Source organism: Grus americana, chromosome 4 (genome assembly GCF_028858705.1).
Source record: "Grus americana isolate bGruAme1 chromosome 4, bGruAme1.mat, whole genome shotgun sequence".
Lineage (NCBI taxonomy): Eukaryota > Metazoa > Chordata > Aves > Gruiformes > Gruidae > Grus > Grus americana.
In genome coordinates, this window is record NC_072855.1 from 18,671,426 (window position 1) to 18,694,401 (window position 22,976).

Below are 22,976 nucleotides of genomic sequence, written 5' to 3' on the forward strand. Positions count from 1 at the left end.
ATGATACTAAAACATTGAACTAAAAATAAACCTTGCTCAGAAAAGCAGTTCTGTTTTCTCATTATAGAGATGAGCATGCTGGTTTGCATTTTGTAGTGTGATTTTCATAGATTCATGGTCTGCTTTACCAGCCTGTAAAATTTATGAATAAAGACATCCATTCCTCTACTGCCCTCAGTACTGTGGAACACTAAAATAATTTTGTGAAAGTACTGTCTGCTGGGTTTAGTTAAAACACTTCAACATAAAATAGAAATCTTCCCTTCTCCAGTACTATTTTTATCATTTTTTTTCCTTCTGTATTTCCAAAAGGTCTCTTGCACTAATGCATTTCAAAGGCATTCAATTATGCAGCCCTATTGTAACCCTGCAAATGTCCTGTCCTCACTTACAACTTCCCATTACTGGCAGATACAAACTATTTATGTTGGATAAAGCTAATTATGAAATGCCAGCACTGGCCAAAATCTAATGCCCATGGTACTTTTCAAATAGTCGACAACTACTTTTCAACACTGTCAGGGCATTTTTCTGTGGGGTTTTTTGTTTTGGTTTGGTTTGGGTTTTTTTGTGGAAAACTAAGAGAATAGCCTCTCTTATCCACTTCTGAAGTCCCATTCAGTTCCTTGTTATAAATTACAGAAGTGAGAAAGAATGCGACGGTGGAAAGATTGCGTCCCACACAATTTAAGCAAACCAGGAAAACATCTTGCTTGATTTATTGAGTGCATGAAGAATAAACTCATCTCTTAAAGAAAGCAAAAAAGCACTCTGCTATCAATAGGGTCCATAGAGGAAAACAATGTACCTTTTTACCCAAAAGGTCGTTTACCATGTTCAGATGTGATCGTGTATGAATACTGTATTTGTGACACAGATTTCAGTATCGTATGTGTGGCTCATCTGAAAAAAGAAACTTATAATTAACTTTCTATCATTTTATTTGGAATAAAAACGATCACAAGTGGGAACGTAGTCATGCCCTGAAAGCCAAACTTTTGTCACATAAAAATAAAAGCAAAATAAAGAATTTCCCAAATCCTGTTTTCCCTGGGAAGCTATTAAGAAAGTGGGTAAAAGTGAGTGGCAATGCCACCTGAAAATTTACCATCCCTGTTGTAATCACAAACACGGGGGGTGGGTGTGTGTGGAATCAGTCTTTTGATCTAATTTTCGCTCTTTCTCCAGCAAGCACTGAGGCTCTGACTAGCTGAAGACGCTGCCTCAGCTCCCCGACGCTCCCCGGCGGCCGAGCTGGCCCGGCAGACCCGCCACCACAGCTGCCAGCACAGAGGGCGATGCCCAGGATGAACCCCACGGACGCGGGCAGCCGGGGCCACGTTACGTGACCTGACCTGGCCCGACGCCGGGCACCGTGGCAGAGCACCGTGACAGAGCACGGCGGCAGGGAGCCATGGCAGGGCACTGTAGCAGGGCACTACGACACGGAACCACCACAACACACCGCTGAAGTGACGCGGCGCTCCCGCCTGCCCCCCGCTGCGCATGCTCCCGCCAACACGTCTCCGCCCCGGGCTCGGACAGCCGAGGAAGATTGGGCTCTCGGCGGTCCGTAGTTTCCCTGGCAACCGGCAGGAAGCCTCGCCGGGCGTGGAGCTGCCCGCCCGCCAGGTCAGGGGGTGTCGGTGCGGCCGGGCGGTCGTTTTGGGTCGGGCACTGCGCGGCCGCCCTTCCCGAGGGGCCCGTGAGAAGAGGGGATCCCGCTGCGCACCGGCCCGGCGCTCCCTTGTGGCCGCCTTGTTCTGGGCTTCCCGCGAGGGAGTGGGAGCTGTGGGGAGGGGAGAGGGGCCCGAAGAGGGGCCCGCGTGTCCTTCCTTGTCGTCTCGTTGGGTCTGTTGACGTCCCACGGTGTCCGTGAGCGTCGGTCTGTGGTAACTTGCCAGAGCTTTGCAGCTTGAGCCCCTTAGCGGTTGCGGCGCTTGGTGCCCCGTATCCCGCTCTTACTCTGCCTTGTCTGCACTGCGGGAGAGTTGGCACTCAGCGGGGTAAGGGACCAACCGCGCCTTTAAAGTCCTACTTACTTTGATTCCGTCTTTCTTAAGTGACTTCCAGAACCCAAACTCCAGGCCGCACTTTTCCTCCTTTGAAAGACATCTTTTAAAGGTGCTTTTTCTATTTAAGGATTTCTGTCCTTTGCTTCAAGTCTGCCATCTGCCAGTAGTTTGGTTCATTTCTGTATCAAGCCTTGTATATCACTTGTTTGATTCATCACTACACTTCTGCTGTCTGATCTCTCTTCAAGGTTGTGTGACTCTCCCAGCTCTTGACTACACAAGACCTTTCATCTTGCTCTGAAGACTGGAGACCTTCTTATGAAAAGTCTTTTTCCCACTCTCTGCCACTTCCTCCTCTGGCGATACGTAGACATGTTATCTCAGTTGCATTTTTACAAAACTTTTATTGCTGTCCTTAATTCCTATCTTTACTTCTGTCCCAGAGGGCTAACATTGTTCCTGCCTGTTGTCACAGCTTTTATTTTTTAACTTTCTCTGATGGTACAACCAGTGACTTTTCAAATGCATCTAGATTTTGTCATTCATTGAAAACTTAGTAAAGTCCTTGGCATGTACCTAGATTACTTTTTGGAAGATAAAAGAATTTGAATACATCTGAATTACTTCTGAATACTTTTCTGAGAAAAATATGCTCTTATTAGCAAGGTGACTGTCTGCATTATGAGCAATTGTACATTTCAAAGGCTGACACTGATAGCACTATTTTGTGATATATAATGCTAATATCAAGAACTTACATGGTGTTTTTATACTATAAAACCGTTTTGATTCTTATTTTTCTGATAGAAATGTGTTTTCTAATTCTAAAGTGATTAGAGTTTTGTGATAATAAGCTGGCACTTACAAACCCCATAAATTTTCTTTCTATGTTAGTTTGTCTTGTAGGGCTTCAAATTATTTCTGGTTTTTATGAGTTGCATTTTACAAACAGAATAGCTCCTGGAAGTGTCATTTAAGTTTTTGTGTATTCTGAAGAGATTTTTAATTGTCTAATTGTGGTGTGTTAGTTCTTCTTTTGAAAAGATTGTCACTGGAGACAGGCCATATTCTGAAATGAGTAGGAAAGAGAAACCAAGATGTACAGTGGGTGAACTGATTTGAATCACTAGTTCTGATTAAATCATCAGTCAAGAAGTATTGATTTAAACTTTCAATTTTAGTTTTTCTTTGTATTTGTATTTTAGCTAATTTGGTAATCAATACTATATGTTGTTTCTCAACGTTTAGTAAAACACAAGTGCTGGGACCTTATCACTTCTTACTAGAAACAGAAATAATCCTAAAGATTTAGTAATTTAGATAATGACAGAAGTACCTGACCTGAAGTTCAGACTGAAGGGAAGAATTAGAGGAACCAAGCTAAACAAGGATTGCACGTAAAAGATTCTGGCAGAGATTAGGGCAAGTGGCTTACAGAGCTGAGGGAGTGGAAGTAGCATGGCAAAACCCACCTGCCTCTCTATTTCATCCTGATCTCAGTATTTGGAATTTAATCATGTTGACAAAAATGGGTGTCATCAATTTGCAAAAGGTGATGGCTGGATGGCAAGCACCCTGCTCATCCTTCTGGCAGTGTTTGTTTATGTGTATTATTTAACTGACTTCCTATTGGTTTTCATTTCTATAGTGTCATAGTTGTAGTCTTCAGGTGGTGGGCGTGCACCGAAAACTTATGTTTTCCCTTTTTATAACCTGATGTGCCCGCCCCATAGGCAGAGGTCTGTCATCACTGAGCAGGCGCAGTATGTGCTCAGGAATGTTCATAAATGTTCTTGAAATGAGTTGGTGGGTTGTGGGGGTCCTGGTGGACTCACTGCCCCCCCCCCCCCTTCAGGGCTGACCAAGTGAGTGGTGATCTGTCACAAGCACATGGTGCACAGGGCACAGATGGTCATTGTTTATGTGTTTTAGGAATAGAGGAGTGGTCTCACAAGATGTTATCCTGCCTCCGCAGGCTCTGTCCTTGTTCAACACTCCCTGGTCATCATCAGCCCATCCCTGTCCATGTCAAGATGGGTGTTTGCAACATTCACTTGTTATCAGGGCCTTACACAGGTCCAGTCAGCATGGGTTTATGAAAGGCAGGTCCTGCTTGACTAACCTGATCTCCTATGACAAGGTGACCCACTTAGTGGATGAGGGAAAGGCTGTGGAAGTTGTCTACCTAGATTTTAGTGAAGCCTTTGACACTGTGTCCCACAGCATTCTCCTGGAGAAACTGGCTGCTCATGGCTTGGATGGGCATATGCTTCGCTGGGTAAAAAACTGGCTGGATGGCTGGGTCCAAACAATTGTGGTGAATGGAGTTAAATCCAGTTGGTAGCCAGTCACAAGTGGTGTTCCCCAGGGCTCAGTACTGGGGCCAGTTCTCTTTCATGTCTTTGTCAATGATCTGGACAAGGGGATGGAGTGCACCCTCAGTAAATTTGCAGACAACACGAAGGTGTGTGGGAGTGTTGACCTGCTTGAGGGCAGGAAGGCTCTGTAGGGGAATCTGGGCAGGCTAGACAGATGGTCCGAGGCCAGTTGTGTGAGGTTCAACAAGGCTCAGTGCCGGGTCCTGCCCTTGGATCACAACAACCCCATGCAACGCTACAGGCTTGGGGAAGAGTGGCTGGAAAGCTGCCTGGTAGAAAAGGACCCGAGGTTGTTTGTTGACAGCCGGCTGAATATGAGCCAGCAGTGTGCCCGGGTGGCCAAGAAGGGCAACAGCATCTGGGCTTGTATCAGAAATAGCGTGGCCAGCAGGACTAGGGAAGTGATCGTCCCCTGTACTCGGCACTGGTGAGGCTGCATCTCAAGGACTGTGTTCAGTTTTGGGCCGCTCTGTACAAGAAAGACATTGAGGTGCTGGAGCGTGTCCAAAGAAGGGCAACGAAGCTGGTGAAGGGTCTAGAGCACAAGTCTGATGAGGAGCGGCTGAGGGAACTGTGGTTGTTTACCCCGGAGAAAAGGAGGCTGAGGGGAGATCTTCTTGTTCTCTACAGCTACCTGAAAGGTTGTAGCCAGGTGGGTGTTTGTCTTTTCTCCCAAGTAACAAGCGACAGGACAAGAGGAAATGGCCTGAAGTTGTGCCAGGGGAGGTTTAGATTGGATATTAGGAAAAATTTCTTCATTGAAAGGGTTGTCAAGCACTGGAACAGGCTGCCCAGGGAAGTGGTTGAGTCACCGTCCCTGGAGGTATTTAAAAGATGTGTAGGTGCTTAGGGACGTGGTTTAGTGGTGGACTTGGCAGTGTGAGGTTAACAGTTGGACTTCATGATCTTAAAGGTCTTCTCCAATGAAAACGATTCAATGATTCTCTGAAAACCTGGAGTTATTCCCAGGAATAATTTTATTATTCATCAAAGTATCATGCTTGGTATGTTAAATAGGCAGTAGACTATTATTTTTATTAGGGACTTTTTACTCCAATTATATACGTATATAATAATACATGTAGCTGGGCCATTATCATTTAAAAGATATGTGTACCCAAATCTATATTTACAGATGTATACAGAAAGTTGTTTTTGTATTCTTTATAATAAAATACTTTCATTCTCCTTACTGGAATTGGAATTCATTTTCTGTATTCTTTCTTTGCTGCTTTACATTTCTGTTCTCTTCCCTTTTTGATTCAGCTTTGGTTTTTGTGTCCTGAATCTGCTTCCTCTTGTGTTCATTCCTTCATCCTGGCCATTCCTCACATTGTTACTGTCTTCTGCTGTAACTGTACCCAACCAGCCTATTTCACTCTGGGCTGTTCTGCTGAGCACTGTGATGCTGCTCAGATTTCTGTAGGCTGCCCTAAAGGCAGACTGTAGCTAATTTCACTTTTGCTGTAGGCCTCAAAGTACAGAAGTAAAGGGGAGCAGTGCAGGATTAGGAGATATGTGCATTTGTAAGATGGAGTGACAAGACTGTCAAAATTTTCCTGTGCATTGCTTAGGATATATAAGAATAAGCATTTTTTTTCTGGTACGCTTATTCAGATTTTTGTTGATTCATGTTAGTCTTTGGACCTGAGGATTCTAACCCTTGATATTCTGTCATGTAGGAATGAAAATGTTTTTAATTTTTTTCTATTCTAGGAAGTAATGTTCTAAGAATGTCATCAGGCATCCAAATAAAACCAAAGACTGCAGTACAGAAAAGCAAGACATCTTCTCCTTTGCCATGTTCTCCAGAACCTGTAATTAAAGCGCAGCCAAAGCCTAGTGACAAGCTGAACCCTAAAACTATCAATCCGGTATGTGTGGGTGGTAGGTTTTCTGTTTGTTTGTTTAAAACAGATCTCTCATTGGAAGAACTTTCCTTACTTTATGAAATACATGCAGGACATGTTTCTTCTGGTCTTGTTTTGTAAATTTAAACTAAGGTTTTGTTATTAATCATAGATTCCCTAATTTCTAATCTCAAATGCCTGAGGTGTAATATGCTTATTACTTTTTTTAAAAAAAGGAGTTTTGGTACAATTGTGGCTTGGATGGCAACTTTTTTATTTTCCGTGTACTTTTGTCCTAAAAAGAGATTTAGAGCTAATAGTTAAAAAGGGTTGAGGGGTTTTTTTGGTATAGTTATAAATTTTGGCACCTGCTCCTTTAGAGGAATTGATCTCAGTTATGCAATGAAACCAAGAATCAGGTAGCATCTTGAAGATCACCGAGACCTCATAAAATCTAGCAAATTAATTACTGGTGAGCATGACTGAAACTCCCAAGTACTGTGAGTATGCAATACTTTGGGAAGAATTTGGACTCTCAGGAGAAGAGTGATGGAAGGAGTTGTTTATTTCACAGAAGTCCTGTGCCTGGAGAACTAGCTTTGAGTGAGTGAATTAAAGCTCACCACTGGGCCATGTCAGCCAAACAATTAGTAATGTCACAGATTTTTTGGAAGACAAACTAAATGTGGGAGTACTTTGGTGAGGTACTAGTTTGCTATGAACAGAGGCTGAATACTTTCATGTGGGCATTTTTTTTTTCTTGAAACCTTTTTGTAAGTAGTGCAATGACTTAATTAAGCCAAGAAGTCATCAAACCATGTACACTATTTAAACAATGTAGGTTCAAACACTCCTCAAAAGATAAAAATTAAATTTTCATGGTATTTCTTGCTATATGCTTTGTGATAAGGTGTTTAATCTGGGAAGTAGCAGTGAGTGATCATACTAATAAATAATACAACAGTTCATATGCATAAAAAGCATGTATATGATAAAAACCAACTTTGTGCAGGCTTCTCTCCTGTGAAGCTCCTGGTTTCCTTCTCCAGTGAGTCCTCCCTAGCTTCTCACCCAGAATGAACCTCCCTGCTGATGTCCAGTGTCCTCATACTCTCTTGCCCAACATTTGGTGTTTCTCCCACATCTTGCCACCTTATAATTTTGTCTGTTCTCGGATCAAGATGGAATTAGAGTAAATCTGCCTTCTGCATGTTACCAATACAACAACAAGAGCATCAGGAATGTGGGAGGTCCTTAATCTGTTAAGGAGAGAACCCATAAGACTTCAGTGTTAAGATTTGCAAGAGAAAATAGAAAAAATAAGGGTATTCCATCAGGAGAGCACCGATTCTACATTATTTATTCATTTTTACAACTTCTTAACCAGACAATTCTGAAAAGCCATTTTTTTATAAATGTACCAAATATATTTTTTCTATCTCATAGCTGCATTGTTCTTTTTTTGATTAGCTTTAGAATTGTATGACTAAGTTCCTTTTTTGGTAAACTGCAATTTTAACACATTCAAAAGAGTTATCAAACATTACTGTTACGAATAAATGATGCATATCCTTTTTTTTCCCCTCAGTTTGGTGTTCATTCTCGACCACTTTCTGCATTTGCTGCTATATATGCGAAAGGTGGCATTCCATGCAGGTGTGTTGGTTTTATTTTTTTAACTAAATATATTATGGTTAGGTAGAATTATGAAGATTGAAATACATCTGCTCATGTTTAATCTTTTGGTTAGGCTGTTTGATTCCATTCATTTCTGAAAAGATTTCTGATAACTCTTTTCAAAGCAGAAAACAATTTTCCATATCTTTGAAATTGTCTTCTTTTGGTTCTTTTTTTATGGTCTGTTAATATTGAAGCTTTGGTTTTAAAGAATAGCTAGGCATTTGCAGATTTGGTTTGCTAAGCCTCTTTCATGAAAGAAGTTGATTTCTTCATGTAATGATGTTTGCTTCTCCCTATTAACAAACATAATAAAATTAGTGCCATTTTAGTAAGTAGATATTTTGCAGTCTTTTTTTGTCTGAAGTAAGTAGTATGACATTTTCTTGAATATTCCAATTCTGTAGTTATCAGCAATATCAGGTATTAACAAAACTATTTGTAAGTAATAGTTTGTGGTATTTTAAGTTACTTTTGTCTATTATACATTTGCCTAGAAAATAAGTGCCTTAGTGTTTTGTCAAGTGCATGCAGAATTATTTTAAAAAAATTTAAATAATCATTAATAAATGTATATACATGTATTAATAATATAATAATAAATAATATAAAAATATAAATAATCATTCATACATAGCCTTTATCTGTATCTTAGGAGTACCTGTTGATTTCCAATATGATTTTCTTTCAGTTTCAACTGATTTCCCTTACCAGTTGTTATTTGAGGAAAATGTTTCTTGATATTTATCAAAATAAATAACATTGCAAAGGGACCATCTTCTGTGTTGGTATGAGAGGCATCTATAATTTTTATAACTTTTAGTTTCTGATTTCTATGTGATTGCAAGCAGAATTTTGAAAAATGGCCGTATTTGGGAATTATAATAATTGCACTGTTAAATACCATTATACATTTCACTAAGGAGAGCAGTATGTATTGAAAATGTGTATATAACGTTATAGTAATATTGCAAACCAATTGGTGACATATTTAAAGTGAATAGTGTTGGCAATAAATTATATATTATTCTATGTTAATTTATTAAAACTTTACTCATTACATAGGTTAGTGCATGGCTCAGTAAAGCACAGACTGCAATGGGAATGCCTTCCTCAAACTGTTCCCTTTGATCCACTTCTTGTAACGTTGGCAGAGGTAAACTCAATTTTCTTGCAAAGTTAAGCATACAGGATTTCCTAGTTGCAAATGGCATTTTGTAACAAGCTAAGCTAGCTAACTTAGACTCACCTGCTAGGGAACTGTAAAAACATTTGTGAGGGTCTTGTATGAATGAAGACGGTCAAAACATTGCCATTTGTAGTTCTTTAGTTAGAGCATTCTGGGAGAGCTAGGTAGAGCTATTTAATCTTCGAGATTCTGGCCAAATACAAGACTGCATCTCAGATTCCCAGCTGTTGAATGAAATAGTTCGATCCATTTGTGGCTTTGCAGGTTCTTTTGTAAACAAAATTGTTTTGATTCTTTTTGTATATAAAGCCTACCTATCAAAGTAAAAGTGGTCTCCTCAGTAGATTGAACTAATACAGTGGAAATGGCATCTTGTAAATAACTGAAAGAGAAATACTATACATTATGTTCAGGTTTCTGTTTTCTCAGCATCATCTGTGACAGTTGCCACCAAATATGTTTTAGGAGTGTAAATAAATGTTGAATCCAGTGAGGTAGATGGAATATAGTGCATACTGTAGAGGTGGCTTTTTTTTTAAGATTAAACAAAGCTGTCAATTCCTAAAGTAACTTAGAGCTCCTATTATGGGAAGGAGAAAGACTTCAGCCATAGGCTTTAAATCTTTGAGTTCTACCAGTCAGGTCTTCACTAGAAGTGCATATTTGTACCATATACATTTTTTTTGGTGTTGCAGGAGCGTGTGTGTGATGGGGGGTGTCTTTCCTTCATAGGTCACCTTCTTTTTTTTTTTTCTTTAGATTGCGAAAACCATTTACAAGTATAGCCTATTCTTGTTCATGGTCTTGTTGAAAAATTACCTTGGGTAGTTAGATTAAAGGTAATGAAGTACAAATATTGATTGAGTTGACAGTATTCATAATATGAGTTTTTATATTCAATGTTCCAAAAGAAAAATGAATAAGAATATTCTGTAAGCAGAGTTGTACTCAATGGCTCCACATGGTGGAGTTAGTGTATTTTATGTTTTGAACTGATGTAACAAAATCTAAACATTATCTTGCTACTATGTGGAACTTTTTAAATATGTTTTTGTTTAAAAGAAGGCTAACTGTTGAACAAACATGTTTTACATTTGCAACAGGGTCTGAGAGAGACAAAACATCCCTATACATTTGTTTCAAAGGAGGGTTTTAAAGAATTACTCATGGTTGAAGGTGCTACTGAAAAAGCAATTCCCTTGTTGCCTCGTCTAGTTCCAGTGTTAAAGGCTGCATTGGTATGTCTTAATCTTCATGCAGAAATTTTAATGGGTTTGTTGTTTGGCTTTTTTTTCCTTGTGTTGGTGAGGGCTACACAGAAAATATTAATGTGATAAATCTATTCCATGGGCTTTTGGTTTGGAGTTTGGGTGGGGTGGGAATAGTTTCTTTTTCTCATGTTAACCCTGCATTGGTTTTATTATATTAAATATGTCTTTAACTCTAAATTCAGATGGGCAACTCCTTGTATAGCTGTATGACTAGCTATAGGCAAATTCTGTGGAAATGTTCTATTAAAGATCTGAATATAGGCAGAAATAAATATACGTATTGATGGTGGTTTTATATATCCACATAATAACATGTAAAAAATTATACTGAGGTGAATATATTGATCTCCTACTATAACAAGGTGACCTGCTTAGTGGGAAAGGCTGTGGATGTTGTCTGCCTGGACTTTAGTGAAGCCTTTGACACTGGGTCCCACAGCATTCTCCTGGAGAAACTGGCTGCTCATGGCTTGGATGGGCATATGCTTCGCTGGGTAAAAAACTGGCTGGATGGCCGGGTCCAAACAATTGTGGTGAATGGAGTTAAATCCAGTTGGTAGCCAGTCACAAGTGGTGTTCCCCAGGGCTCAGTACTGGGGCCAGTTCTCTTTCATGTCTTTGTCAATGATCTGGACAAGGGGATGGAGTGCACCCTCAGTAAATTTGCAGACAACACGAAGGTGTGTGGGAGTGTTGACCTGCTTGAGGGCAGGAAGGCTCTGTAGGGGAATCTGGGCAGGCTAGACAGATGGTCCGAGGCCAGTTGTGTGAGGTTCAACAAGGCTCAGTGCCGGGTCCTGCCCTTGGGTCACAACAACCCCATGCAACGCTACAGGCTTGGGGAAGAGTGGCTGGAAAGCTGCCTGGTGGAAAAGGACCCAAGGTTGTTTGTTGACAGCCGGCTGAATATGAGCCAGCAGTGTGCCCAGGTGGCCAAGAAGGGCAACAGCATCTGGGCTTGTATCAGAAACAGCGTGGCCAGCAGGACTAGGGAAGTGATCGTCCCCTGTACTCGGCACTGGTGAGGCTGCACCTCAAGGACTGTGTTCAGTTTTGGGCCGCTCTGTACAAGAAAGACATTGAGGTGCTGGAGCGTGTCCAGAGAAGGGCAGCGAAGCTGGTGAAGGGTCTAGAGCACAAGTCTGATGAGGAGCGGCTGAGGGAACTGTGGTTGTTTACCCTGGAGAAAAGGAGGCTGAGGGGAGATCTTCTTGTTCTCTACAGCTACCTGAAAGGTTGTAGCCAGGTGGGTGTTTGTCTTTTCTCCCAAGTAACAAGCGACAGGACAAGAGGAAGTGGCCTGAAGTTGTGCCAGGGGAGGTTTAGATTGGATATTAGGAAAAATTTCTTCATTGAAAGGGTTGTCAAGCACTGGAACAGGCTGCCCAGGGAAGTGGTTGAGTAACCGTCCCTGGAGGTATTTAAAAGATGTGTAGATGTGGTGCTTAGGGACGTGGTTTAGTGGTGGACTTGGCAGTGTGAGGTTAACAGTTGGACTTCATGATCTTAAAGGTCTTTTCCAACTATAATGATTCTATGATTCTGTGAAGTAAAATGGAGATGTGAGAATGAATACTTACCTGTTACATTTAAAAATTCGGAACATGCTACAAAGATACAATATGCCAATGAGGAAAAGGGAAGAATATAGTTAAAATGTTTGAGGTCATATTCTTAATTTTTAAATACTTTTAACTTTTCTACTCCTTCAGAAAATAAAATAAAGTAAAGCATTGGCCTCAAAGGTAATCTCTTCTGGATCTTTTTTCATATCTTTCAGATATCTTTTCATATCCTTCTGGTTCAGCTACTTGCTATCCTTTAATCTAGCTATGTTTCAGTTCTGGTTTTATAGAGATGGCTGAAAGTTTGAAAATTCTTTGTGATGTAAATTGTGTGTTATCAGTATCTTTGGTGTAGTTTGGAAGAGAAAGTTAGAAGAATTATTCTTTTCTGTTCTTCCAATTACTGTTACTCATGTGATAATTTTCATTGTTGCACTCTTTTGGTATAATGTCTTGTTAAACCTTCTACTACACAAGCAGTCGATGACTTCTAGTTTAAAAAAAAAAAGTTCAGGGCCTAAATGTCAGAGTGGAAAAAGAACTGTTTAAATAAAGGTCAGTATTAGTACAAGAACAAAATAAATTGTCATGAATCAATTTCAGTGCTAAAGGAAGAGTGAGATAAATAAACCATTAGAGAACTCAGGTATAGAATAACCCTCCCATGGGAGCAATAAGAATGACAAAGCACCCTAGAAGTAGATAAGAGCCTGATAATTGCTGGCAGGTGACAAAGCTGTAGTTGGCAGGGGACTAAATTAAGCCAGAAAGTCATTGGCTCCTGTGTTTCTCCAAAGACGACAGTTATTGTTATGAATTACATAGAAATTACCCTGAATTCATTACATTTGTAACTAAAATGTTGTCTCACAGTTTCAACATATCTGCATTTGGAGGGTTTTTTCTAATATGCTGTGAAGCATTAAAATTGTTGCTGTAGTAAACTGTTTGTTTTGCCTGACAAGTTTTTTATTTCATCACTAATAAATTATTAGTTTCCTTGTCTCAGAAGAAATGCCAGGTTTTCACTGATGTTTTGTGGATACTTTTGTTTTCTACTTTGAGAATATACTTCTGTTTTTAAATGTTACCTCTAGATACTAATATTCAGTGATATTGTACTTGTATTTCTAAACAAATAGCAGTTGCACAGTAGTTTTAATTTTTAAAAATACTATGTACAATCATAATGCAGAGATTGCAGTTTTGAAGAACTTTGTCTGAATATTACTGACAGGATTTTCTTTTTTCTCCCTCTGAAGGCCCATTCAGATGATGAAGTATTCGGAAGGGGATTGGATGCTTTAGTTCAACTGAGTGCTGTTGTTGGCCCATCTCTTAATGATCATCTTAAGCATCTACTCACAAATGTAAGTTTTTAATGCTGTAGTAAAAATCATCTGTATTTTTATGATACTTTTGGTGAGATGTTTACTATAATTTCTGCACAGATACAATGGAGGACTCAGCAGTTCCATGAAAAGCATTACTTCATATATTCCGCTGTGTGAGTCCGTCATTCTTTAATAATATGGTGACTTGTAAAGTTCTAGTAAGGTCCAAAAACTATTGTTAATGTAAATTGGAGAATAATGAACGTGTTGCCTCTACTATTTAAAAAAGATCCAGCTTCAAGCCTAAGTGAAATAGATGCTGTATTTTGAAGAGAAGTTTATGTTTATTGCAAAATGAGTTTTGCATTTTAAGTGTGAATATTTAAAAATAAAATCTGTGAAAGTTTCAATAAATTAACATAAGCAAATATTCCCAGTTCTTTCAGATGGGAATTCTGCACAAGGATGTTTTCATTAAACTTCGGGTGGGACTGTGGAAAGTATTTTTATACTGAGTCCTTCTGTAGACATCCTTCCTCTGTCAGACAGGCTTTTCATGGTTTCATTTAGCCTGCTTGCAAAGTGCACTTTTACAGCAAAATAAAAGGACCTTTTAGACACCAAACGCAGAAGAGAGAAATTGCAGTAATTTTTTGGAAGTATTTCCACTATAATAAATCTCTTTCAGTGCACGTGAAAAATGTGTTAATTTTTCATGTGGACAGCACTTTAAGAATGACACTTTTTAAGGTTGATACCTCTTTAAAATTTGTTTGCTAAAAAAAAAAATTAAAATAATTTTTTTGTTAGCAGTTGAGCCTTCTTTGAATTTAAGTTTCTCATCAGTTAACATTTTATTGCTTTTGCCTTGACTGAGTTCCATAGTTTGACATCAGTTACAAGCTATAAAGTGATATTTCTTTTCGGCTTTAATTTTCCAAAGATAAGATGAAATAAAATAATAAAATAGAATTATATTTGCCCCTTTGCATATATTGTACTATATTGTGCAACAAACCTTTTTATTTTACTTTTCCAATAGCTTTCAAGGAGATTAATGGACAAGAAATTTAGAGAAAAAATTACTGTTGCTTTACAAAAGTTGGAGCAATATGGTGGAAAGGTGAGTTGACCAGATGATTATTCGGTGATCTGCACATTTGAATGCAAAAACAACTTCCATCTCTGTCTTTCAGATTAAAACCCCCATTCTGAAAACTGCTTATTTTTACATGTTGCAACTATTCATATTGCATAAAACACAGGATTTCACATTGTGGCAATCAGCAGAGTTGTGTTCCAGTCCATAGTAAAATAGTTGGTTCAGTCTGTTTGATGTATTGTGATGATAGAAATGACATTAAATCTACTCTGGGTGATCCATATTCTGCCAGTTAGGTTTTGTTGTCGCCTATTTTTTTTTTATCTATCTCCCACTTTTCATTTGTATTCTCCAGTTTTTTAATCTCTGAGCAGGAAATACAGAGTATGTTTCAGTAAAATATTCCAGGAGTTCCGTACCTCTTACAGCACAGCACACCAAACCCCATTCAGGAGAAGTCTTTTTTGGGAGCCAGTGTGCATCCATGTGGATCCCTACCCATCATATTTGCTTGGAACATTTTATTGTCCTGGGTGGGAAGCTTATGCAGACTTAGTGGTCAGATGAGATACTCACTGTTCTTTCCTGAAAATTCTCCATTTCTCTAGAAAGTCTAAATTTTTTTCCAGGGTTTGAACTGATGTGATGAATGGTTTAGTTATGTAGGTTAAGATCCAGGATGCCTAATATAAGTCCTTACTCCAAGTTAGGCATTGCAGCACTTACTTAGAAAGTAGATGCTTATGCTAAGTAAAGCATGCGAGCTTCTTGTACAGACCATAGAGTAGGATAGATGCCCATGAAGAATGATTCAGGAATTCACCAAACGTCAACTAGTAAATAGCTTCTGGCCCCTTATAGATTATTGACACCTGACTTAGGCTGAATATTTGTCTTTTTCAATATGCCTGGGATGCAGGTTTCGTGTTCCTTTTTCTGAGCCTAAATACTTTTCTCAACAGGATTTACTCTTGCTAAAAGATCCTTTTTGGTATTATTGATGACACATGCCCATTCCCACTAATAGCTTAGTGTTTAGGTCGCTTACTGAAGAAATCAGATACACATTCCAGCCCACCCTGGTTAACCCTGAGGTTAGATCTGCAGTTGTTATAAATCAAAAAAAAGGCAGAGTATTCTTCTGCTGAACATTCTGTTGCCATTTTCTGTTGTACTGTATGTTGTGCAGAAAGGAGGAGAGAAGAAAAAGTGAGACAGTATTGGATATTCATCTAGAAGAGAAAAATACTTGCTTTCTTGATCCTATGAACATTTATTATATTAAATGGTCATTGGTAACGTATAGGAATAACCTAAAGAGTAGGGACCATAAATGTGGGTCTACCAGTTTTGAGCTTGTGCGCCTTAATCAGTAGACACCCACATAATCAGTAGACACCATTTTTTTTTTTTCTTTTTCTTTTTCTCTTATATTCATTTGAGGGCAGTAGCAATGTTTGTATTACGGACTTGAAAAAAGTCACAACAAATAAATAAGCATGAAAGTTTTTTTTATTTATACATAGTGAGACAAGAAAAGGAAAATTACATCTCATCTTGATGTTCTGAAAATTTAGGCCTAGATAACTTAACTAATCCAGTGAATCATTAACCTCTAATTCTTCTTTGTCCCCAGAGTTCTTGTAGTCTAATCCATTTTGCAATTAGGTCTTTCTGTGTGTCTTTTAAAAATACTGTAATAAGATAAGACAGAAAACTGGAAACAAACTCCTAAATTGTGATTACAAGCAAATTCAAAGTTCTAGTCTAAATGAGTTATAATGGATATGATTCTTACTTTTATTTGAAGTCCCTTCCAGCATATCACTCTTCTATTAAACTTCATTATTTCTTGTCTATATTTATGCCCAGTTTTAGGTATGAGTTTACATATATCTATTCTTGGATGTTTACTCTCCATCATTAGCTATCACGATGCTCCATTTTTCAGTTCATTATTTTCAACTCTTTTGACAGTAAATTTCTCAGCAAATATTAACTTTTTTGTTTTCTACTGTTTGATCATAACAAAAAGATAACTAAGTAAACGTGGTGAATTATACAATTTACAGAAACTATATGAATGCTCTTATATGTAGTGCTAGTGGCCTTATTTTGTTTAAATTTGTTTTATTTTCATCAACAGGCAACTGTGGCTATCATCAAATCTAAAATTCCAACCTATTGTTCTATCTCCTCTTGAACAAGAAAACTGTAGTGACTTGTACTGTAAGGTGAAGTTTGGAAAGAAACTGCCTGTGAACATCACTGACATTTATTTGGGGTATGATATATTCTCTTAAAATAATCACAGTTCTTCAGGATGATGGAGAGTGGGAGAAGTCTTATTAGTTTGTGAGTATGTAATTATGGAAGACTGTTTCACATAATTCTGTCTGTATGGTTGTTTTTTGTATATGTATTTCAAAAGCAGAGTAAATATTGATTCTTACTTTGTTGTAATTTGCCATTTCCTTTAATTGATCTGCAGTGCTTAATATGTTTTGTACATCTGTGATGCAAAATAATTTGGCTGTAATTACTTAAATAGTAACTAACTTGTGTTAAATTACATATGTATACATGCTTTTGAAACATGTAACTTCATTTGTGCCACAGGCACAGATGGGTGCAGTTTGGGTTCATCAGGACTTACTGGGTTAGATGTAGAACTATGAGAACTCTCCTGGACTTCGTGAAAGCCGGTCAGCTTTTAAAGGTATGAAGCTGAACACACTAAACAGGTAGCAACGCATGGTGCAAAACTGAACTTGCTCAGCGCGTTCTCAGCACATTGTTTTGAGAAGCTGGAGAGGTTCTGGAGAATACAGTGCAGAGGCATCAGGTTGCTCCATAGAGCGACAGTCTATGTTTTGCTCAACTAATTAGTTGCAGTTAGCTTTGGGCCTACTAAATGTGAGCTAGATGTAGGAGGCAACTTTGGAGTATTTACACCATGCTCCCTTTGCACTGAGTTCTGTAATGCCACAGATATGCTTGGGACTAGCTTGTGAATTTGGCTCTGGACAAGCCAATAAACTTCTGAATGTGCAAGCTATGAAAAAAATATGAGTTAAAGACAATAAAAAGATCACAGAAGCCAGCTTACCTGGCTGTCAAGCCTTGGAGGGTACAGCGTTTTTCCATGAATGTATTCGAACTTGATTGCAAAATAATTCCTAACAGGTCTTATAATAAGTACTGTTCAGGGTTCACATTGCTATGGATATTTGAGTTACTCTGTGAGGGAAAGCTGACTGAAGTAACATTATTTGCCATAGAAATTTTTCCCCTGAGGAAAATTCAATTCTGGAATTTAAAGCTGTTGGAAGGGCTTTTTTTTGGTGTTCAAAATATGCTGTTGCATAGGGTATTAAAAAGTCTGTCATGTGAAAGTAACATCAGAATTTTTTGAAAGTTGCCACTGCTTAGCAAAATAAAATTTACTTCAGGATTGTGCTAAGATCTCTGTTTGAGATCAGAACTGTACTTAAGCTTTTTAAAAAAGAAATTGTTAGCAAAAATTTTTAATTTGAAGAAATACAAGTATTTGTTTAACAACTCAAAAAAACCGATCATGCTGCTTGTTTTTCTTCATGTTTACTTTATTTTTTTTTTTTACAAAATGTGCACATTTAGTTTACACAAACACGCTACAGCAGATTTCAAGTGTACATGTACTGTACTACTCTTATCCTACACTGGTGATAGCAGAGCAGCCTTCAACATGCCTCTAACATCCCATCTCTACACCAGAATAGATACCTGATTTATTTTTGCAAAAGAATCCTTGCAACATTCTTTCTACTTCATTAATCCCCTTTCTGCAGCAATGTCACAATGAAGATTGGCCTATCTCTGATAGCATTTCACCTATTTGAAGTATTGGCATAAACTCTGTGGACAATATATTGTAAAAATTACATGGATGGGGGGCAGTATTATATTTTTGGTACATACATTTTTAGAAAAATCTTTCTAGGTTCAGAATTAAGGTAGCTCCAATCTCAATGAAGAAATGATCCTAAAAAAAGTAATATAGTTACCACATATAGATGATATTATATAGCTGAAGTTTTCAATTTTTTCCTGATTCTGTCTTATAATTAAAGATATTACAAAAAACTGAAACAGATATTAGCCTGTCTAGCAGTTATTACTAGTAAATGTTACTATATAGTGATATTCATTCTGAGCACTGAAGTGGGATGGAAGTTTCAAAAGAAGTTCATGCCTTTTTCTTCATTAGAGGCAGAAAGACATGTACTTATGACAACAGTGTTAGGATCCAGTTAAGTTTCTTCATGAAAAATTCAAAGTCAGAAGATCCTTAATTTTAAGCAAAGAACTTTGCAGACACGTCCAAGAAGAATTAGAAATACAGTATGTAGGACTCCTGATATTCATGTCATGATAAATTAAATGCAGATTTACTAGGTAAGTGTGATTGATAGAAGCTTACTTGTATTTGTTAGGGAGTAAATCTACCTATAAGCAATTTCTTTTTTTGTTCTATAACAGTTCTTCCTCTCAAGTTATCTGTTTGTTATGTTTGGGGTGTGGGGTTCTTTTGAAGAGAAAAGCAAGTCAAAGGTGGAAGGCAATTGCAGCAAGGTGTGCATTGCACATTGATTATAGCACTTCTTTAACTCGAAGTATTATTCAAAAAATGACTACAACATACAAATGTGAAAAGAAAATATATGGTAAAGCCTCTGCATGAATTAGAAGCTAAGATTTAACACTCAAACACCTAGAGCTTAATCCAGTACAAATGAATAGCAAAACTAGGAGTATTTATCTAATCTCCTTGTGACAGTATCTAATTTTATCTGGTGGGTGGAATGATAATAAAGCTGCATAATGGTAGGTCTTGTTTTGTTTGGGTTTGGAGTAAAAACATTACTTTCAGTACAATCTTGTTAAATAAGTAGCCACTGTTGAAGTGCTAAGTTGTATATTTTAGAAAGTTTTATGGGGAAAAGTTTATAATAAAAAAATTATTTGCATAATACCTGTCTCAGTGTAAAGCTGAGTAATTTTATTTATGATAAAGTGGGAAATCCATCTTTTAGATAATGTTGCAGAATAGCTCATATTTGTCCATTAGTTGTAGACCTAATGTCTTCATTAAATCACATTTTCAAAGAGCTGCATGGATCGCATTATATTCTCATCCTGTAAAAAAGACAACAAAAACCCAAAAATCATACACCATTACAAATGTAGTTGGCAAATATCTATAGTGAAATTGGATAGAACTAACTGTATTTTAGTTAACAACAACATTATTTTTCAGCTTATTTGGAGAAATTGTTAGCAGAAAAAGGCTGTTAATGGATCTACGCTTAAATAGATTTTTTTTATATATTAATTAAACCAAAACTGTTCTGTCCAAAATGCAATAGCATGTTAAGAAAATGGAGTCTGCAGTATTTCAGAGGTTGTAAGCTTATATCCACTATAACAAAATACATATAGACAATAAATACTCAAGGAATAACTTGTATCTGAAGTGTGAATCCACACATGAAATTGCTAGTCCTTTGTATTGCACACATGACCTTTTTGCAATTCTAGGGCATCCTATTGCATAGCTAGAGATGACGCTAAAATGAAATATGTGTACCTTTGCATGAATCAAAGAGTCAGTCAGTTCCACAAATACCACCGCAACACTCTGACTCCTCAGCTCAGATTCTCTGTGTGTTCATGCTGGAAGATGTTGACTGCTTTCCAGTTGTATTACTGCTTTCCAATTGTATTTCTGCTTTCTGATTGCTTTGCGTTAGGTAGATAACAAAACCTTTGACTTCTAAGTTCTGCATAACGCTTGCTGACACATCCCTCACTACTCCAGTTTTTATCAGTAAATAGCTCTCAGCACAGCAGTGGGGAAAAAATAATTTTTTTGTAGCATTTACTTTTCAGTGTATAGAAGAAAGAGTTTACTTGTAGTAGCCCGTATTTGGTGGCACTTCTGGATCAACAAATGGTTGCCCAATACAATATATATATATACAAGAGTATATTACATGCTCATTTAGCATTTGTTGGTCTCCGCTGTAATGATCCTCTTTTTTAATCTGAATGTACACCCTTTAGTACTTTCTTGAGAGAAAATCCAGCCATCTTTCATTCTAGTGAATAAAAAGACTGAATTTGATAGAATATTTTAGGAAGGTTCGTGGAAGAGGTGCATAAACTCCACAGATCTTAGAAAGGTTATCTCATAGTATTCTCTGCAACTGATAGGTATGTAGGCCTTCTGTACATTAATATTCCAGTAACACATGTTCAGTATCAATTTCCAGTTACATTATTCACTGTTCAGTCTAGTGGGTGATTTGCTTTGTAGAAAGTGACAAGTCTGAGTAATTCTCTTAATTTATGTTATGAAACATGCACAGTCGGGTTTTTCAGCTTTGATTCTCTATGTCATCACAAGTGATGTTGGTGTAAGAAGTGATCTGCGCACTATTTTGTGTTGATAAACTAACTTATGAAAGCAATGATATGTCATTTAAAAAAAATATGTAGATTAATGCTTAAAAAGTTTGTATAGGGAATTTACTATATTAAATTACTGGAAATTAAAATAAACTAATTTTTTCCCACTGCATTGTTTTGGAACGTCAATATACTATTGAAGATCACTGATAAATTTAAGGTTAAAGTTTGGTTTAACTGGAATCATTTGTAATTTATTTATTTACAAATGTTTTTGTATATACATTAGCAACTAAGCTCAGCAAATGTGCAAAGCAAACAACATGCTCTTAATTTGGAAAGTGTTTTGACGCTTCCTACCAATTTTATAATATATACATCATCATTAATGAAATTAGTAGTTTTCTAAAATCAGCCCCATATTTCTGAAGTTTGCTGTTTCTATACAGAAGGCTTCCAATGCCCCTCTTTTAGTCAGTCAAATGGGAAGAGTCTTCACAAGAAAACAGAGACTTGTCAGAATATTTGGAACATGATGACTTTTAGTAGCTTGGTTTTTTTTTTTTTCCATCTTCAAAAAAACCCAAGCAACAGATGCTTGCATTTGAATTCTTTGGCAAGTGTATCTTTCTCATTTGCCTCTCTTTTTCCAGTACATTTTCCTCCACAATTTTTTCTGTAATAGATTTCTTTAATGATTTCTAACTCAAGATATTAGGAGGTGTTAGTGCATATGAAGCATGGTCCACAGGAAGCACAAAACAGCTTTACCAGAACCGACCTAACTTCAAGCCGACTTTGAAGTTTTTCTTACTGAAGTTTGAGGTGGCTCCTTTGTTGTTTTGAGGCTGGCCCAGACCATCAGCATTGTGTATGGAATGGGTTACTCCCGCAGAAGATATCTACCCCAGAAGCCTTTTTATCATTATCATAAGTCATTCACCTATGCACCATGCACACCTTAGTCTTTTGCCTCTGTTCGTCATGGTGCTGCTGTAGATATGAAGCAATGCCCGAGTCAGACCACGTTCCACCAGAACCAAGCAGTGAAAGGAGGCAGGTGAGGAATGGGTAGCGCCTAGCCCTTGAGTTAGCCACACTACTGTTTCCCAAGGCCTATCTCTGCTGTTTGCTAACTCACACAAAGCAGGACAGACAACAGCCGCTTCCTGGGACTCGGTCCAGCATACCTAGGGCAGGATAGTCCATTTCTCCCATGGGAGCAGGGACACTCCAGGAGCCTGGATGGCAGACCAGCATTCAAGCACATGGGTAGGTGGGGTAGGGCGGCAGGGAAATCAGGTCCTACACATTCCCTGTCCCAGACAGAAGGAGGATGAAGGGAAGCACCTTGGCTGTCCTCACTCAATCGTGGGCAAAGGTAGGTCCTTATACCCAATGACCAGAGAAGACCACACTCAAAGCCTGAATGCGCTGTAATTCCCTACGTAACTGCTTAACACTGTGAATGGACAGGCCATTCTTTGCACTGGGACTGTGAATTAAGAGTCTTGAACTTTCTGTATGCCTCAGGCTGTAGAGTGCTACTGCATTGATAGTTGTGCCAAACCAGTACTCAGCACAAGGAAGCGATTTTAAAAAAAGGCACACACATGTACGAGGAACGTTTAAGAACACACCAGAGGCTCTTAAGAGATGCTACAAAAAAATCTCAGAAATCTATCCCAGGGACCTGAAGTGGAGCCTCTGTATTCAAATATGCTCTGGTGTGTTCCTTCTCCCTCTTAAAGTAGGCATGCCACACTTTCCTGAGCTCTCACAAAACACCAGTAAAAGGGATGTACTTCTAAGATCCACTAATTTGGCTTCCAACTCAAAGTAGTTCTCAGAGGCTGGCAACTCTTGCCTGAGATAGCATTCAATGAAAAGGCTCCCACAGCCTTTCCCTGGCAGAACAGGCTTCTAGTCCATTTGAAGATTCAGACTAGATGGGATCTGAGCTTTGGAGTTTGGTCGAGGGTTTCTTGAAGTGCTTGTCTCCAAGCCCTGTTTTGCCTCTGGTCTCACAGCTTGAGCTAGACCTGGCAAGCGTATCCTCTGTATGCCTTTAGCCTGTTTTCACATGCACCATGCACAGCTCTGGTTGCCATATTCGTCAACGGGCCTTCCCGTTGCAAGGTCTGA

The 22,976-nt window shown here is 38.3% G+C and overlaps 2 protein-coding genes across 15 annotated transcripts in view; one reads left to right on the forward strand and one right to left on the reverse strand.

Moving 5' to 3' along the window:
• Positions 1-1,534: 1,534 nt before the first annotated feature.
• PACRGL (parkin coregulated like) overlaps positions 1,535-22,976 on the forward strand; it is a 33,640-nt gene continuing 12,198 nt past the window's right edge. Inside the window, exons 1-9 of one of the 4 annotated variants that reach the window (XM_054824811.1) lie at positions 1,600-1,632; positions 2,064-2,124; positions 6,110-6,267; positions 7,832-7,899; positions 8,986-9,076; positions 10,213-10,347; positions 13,208-13,315; positions 14,322-14,402; positions 16,528-20,998. In XM_054824811.1, coding sequence (XP_054680786.1) covers positions 6,127-6,267; positions 7,832-7,899; positions 8,986-9,076; positions 10,213-10,347; positions 13,208-13,315; positions 14,322-14,402; positions 16,528-16,584 — 681 coding nt within the window. In that variant the 5' untranslated portion in view covers positions 1,600-1,632; positions 2,064-2,124; positions 6,110-6,126 and the 3' untranslated portion in view covers positions 16,585-20,998. Of the gene's footprint in view, positions 1,633-1,658; positions 2,007-2,063; positions 2,125-6,109; positions 6,268-7,831; positions 7,900-8,985; positions 9,077-10,212; positions 10,348-13,207; positions 13,316-14,321; positions 14,403-16,527; positions 20,999-22,976 lie in introns of those variants that run through there. The other 3 variants (XM_054824809.1, XR_008576977.1, XM_054824810.1) reach the window with 3 other exon arrangements.
• The window catches only part of KCNIP4 (potassium voltage-gated channel interacting protein 4), a 450,983-nt gene continuing 447,426 nt past the window's right edge, over positions 19,420-22,976 (reverse strand). For all 11 annotated transcript variants that reach the window (XM_054824802.1, XM_054824796.1, XM_054824798.1 and 8 more), the window contains one exon: positions 19,420-19,559. In XM_054824802.1, the coding sequence (XP_054680777.1) occupies positions 19,512-19,559 (48 nt within the window). In that variant the 3' untranslated portion in view covers positions 19,420-19,511. The remainder of the gene's footprint in view (positions 19,560-22,976) is intronic.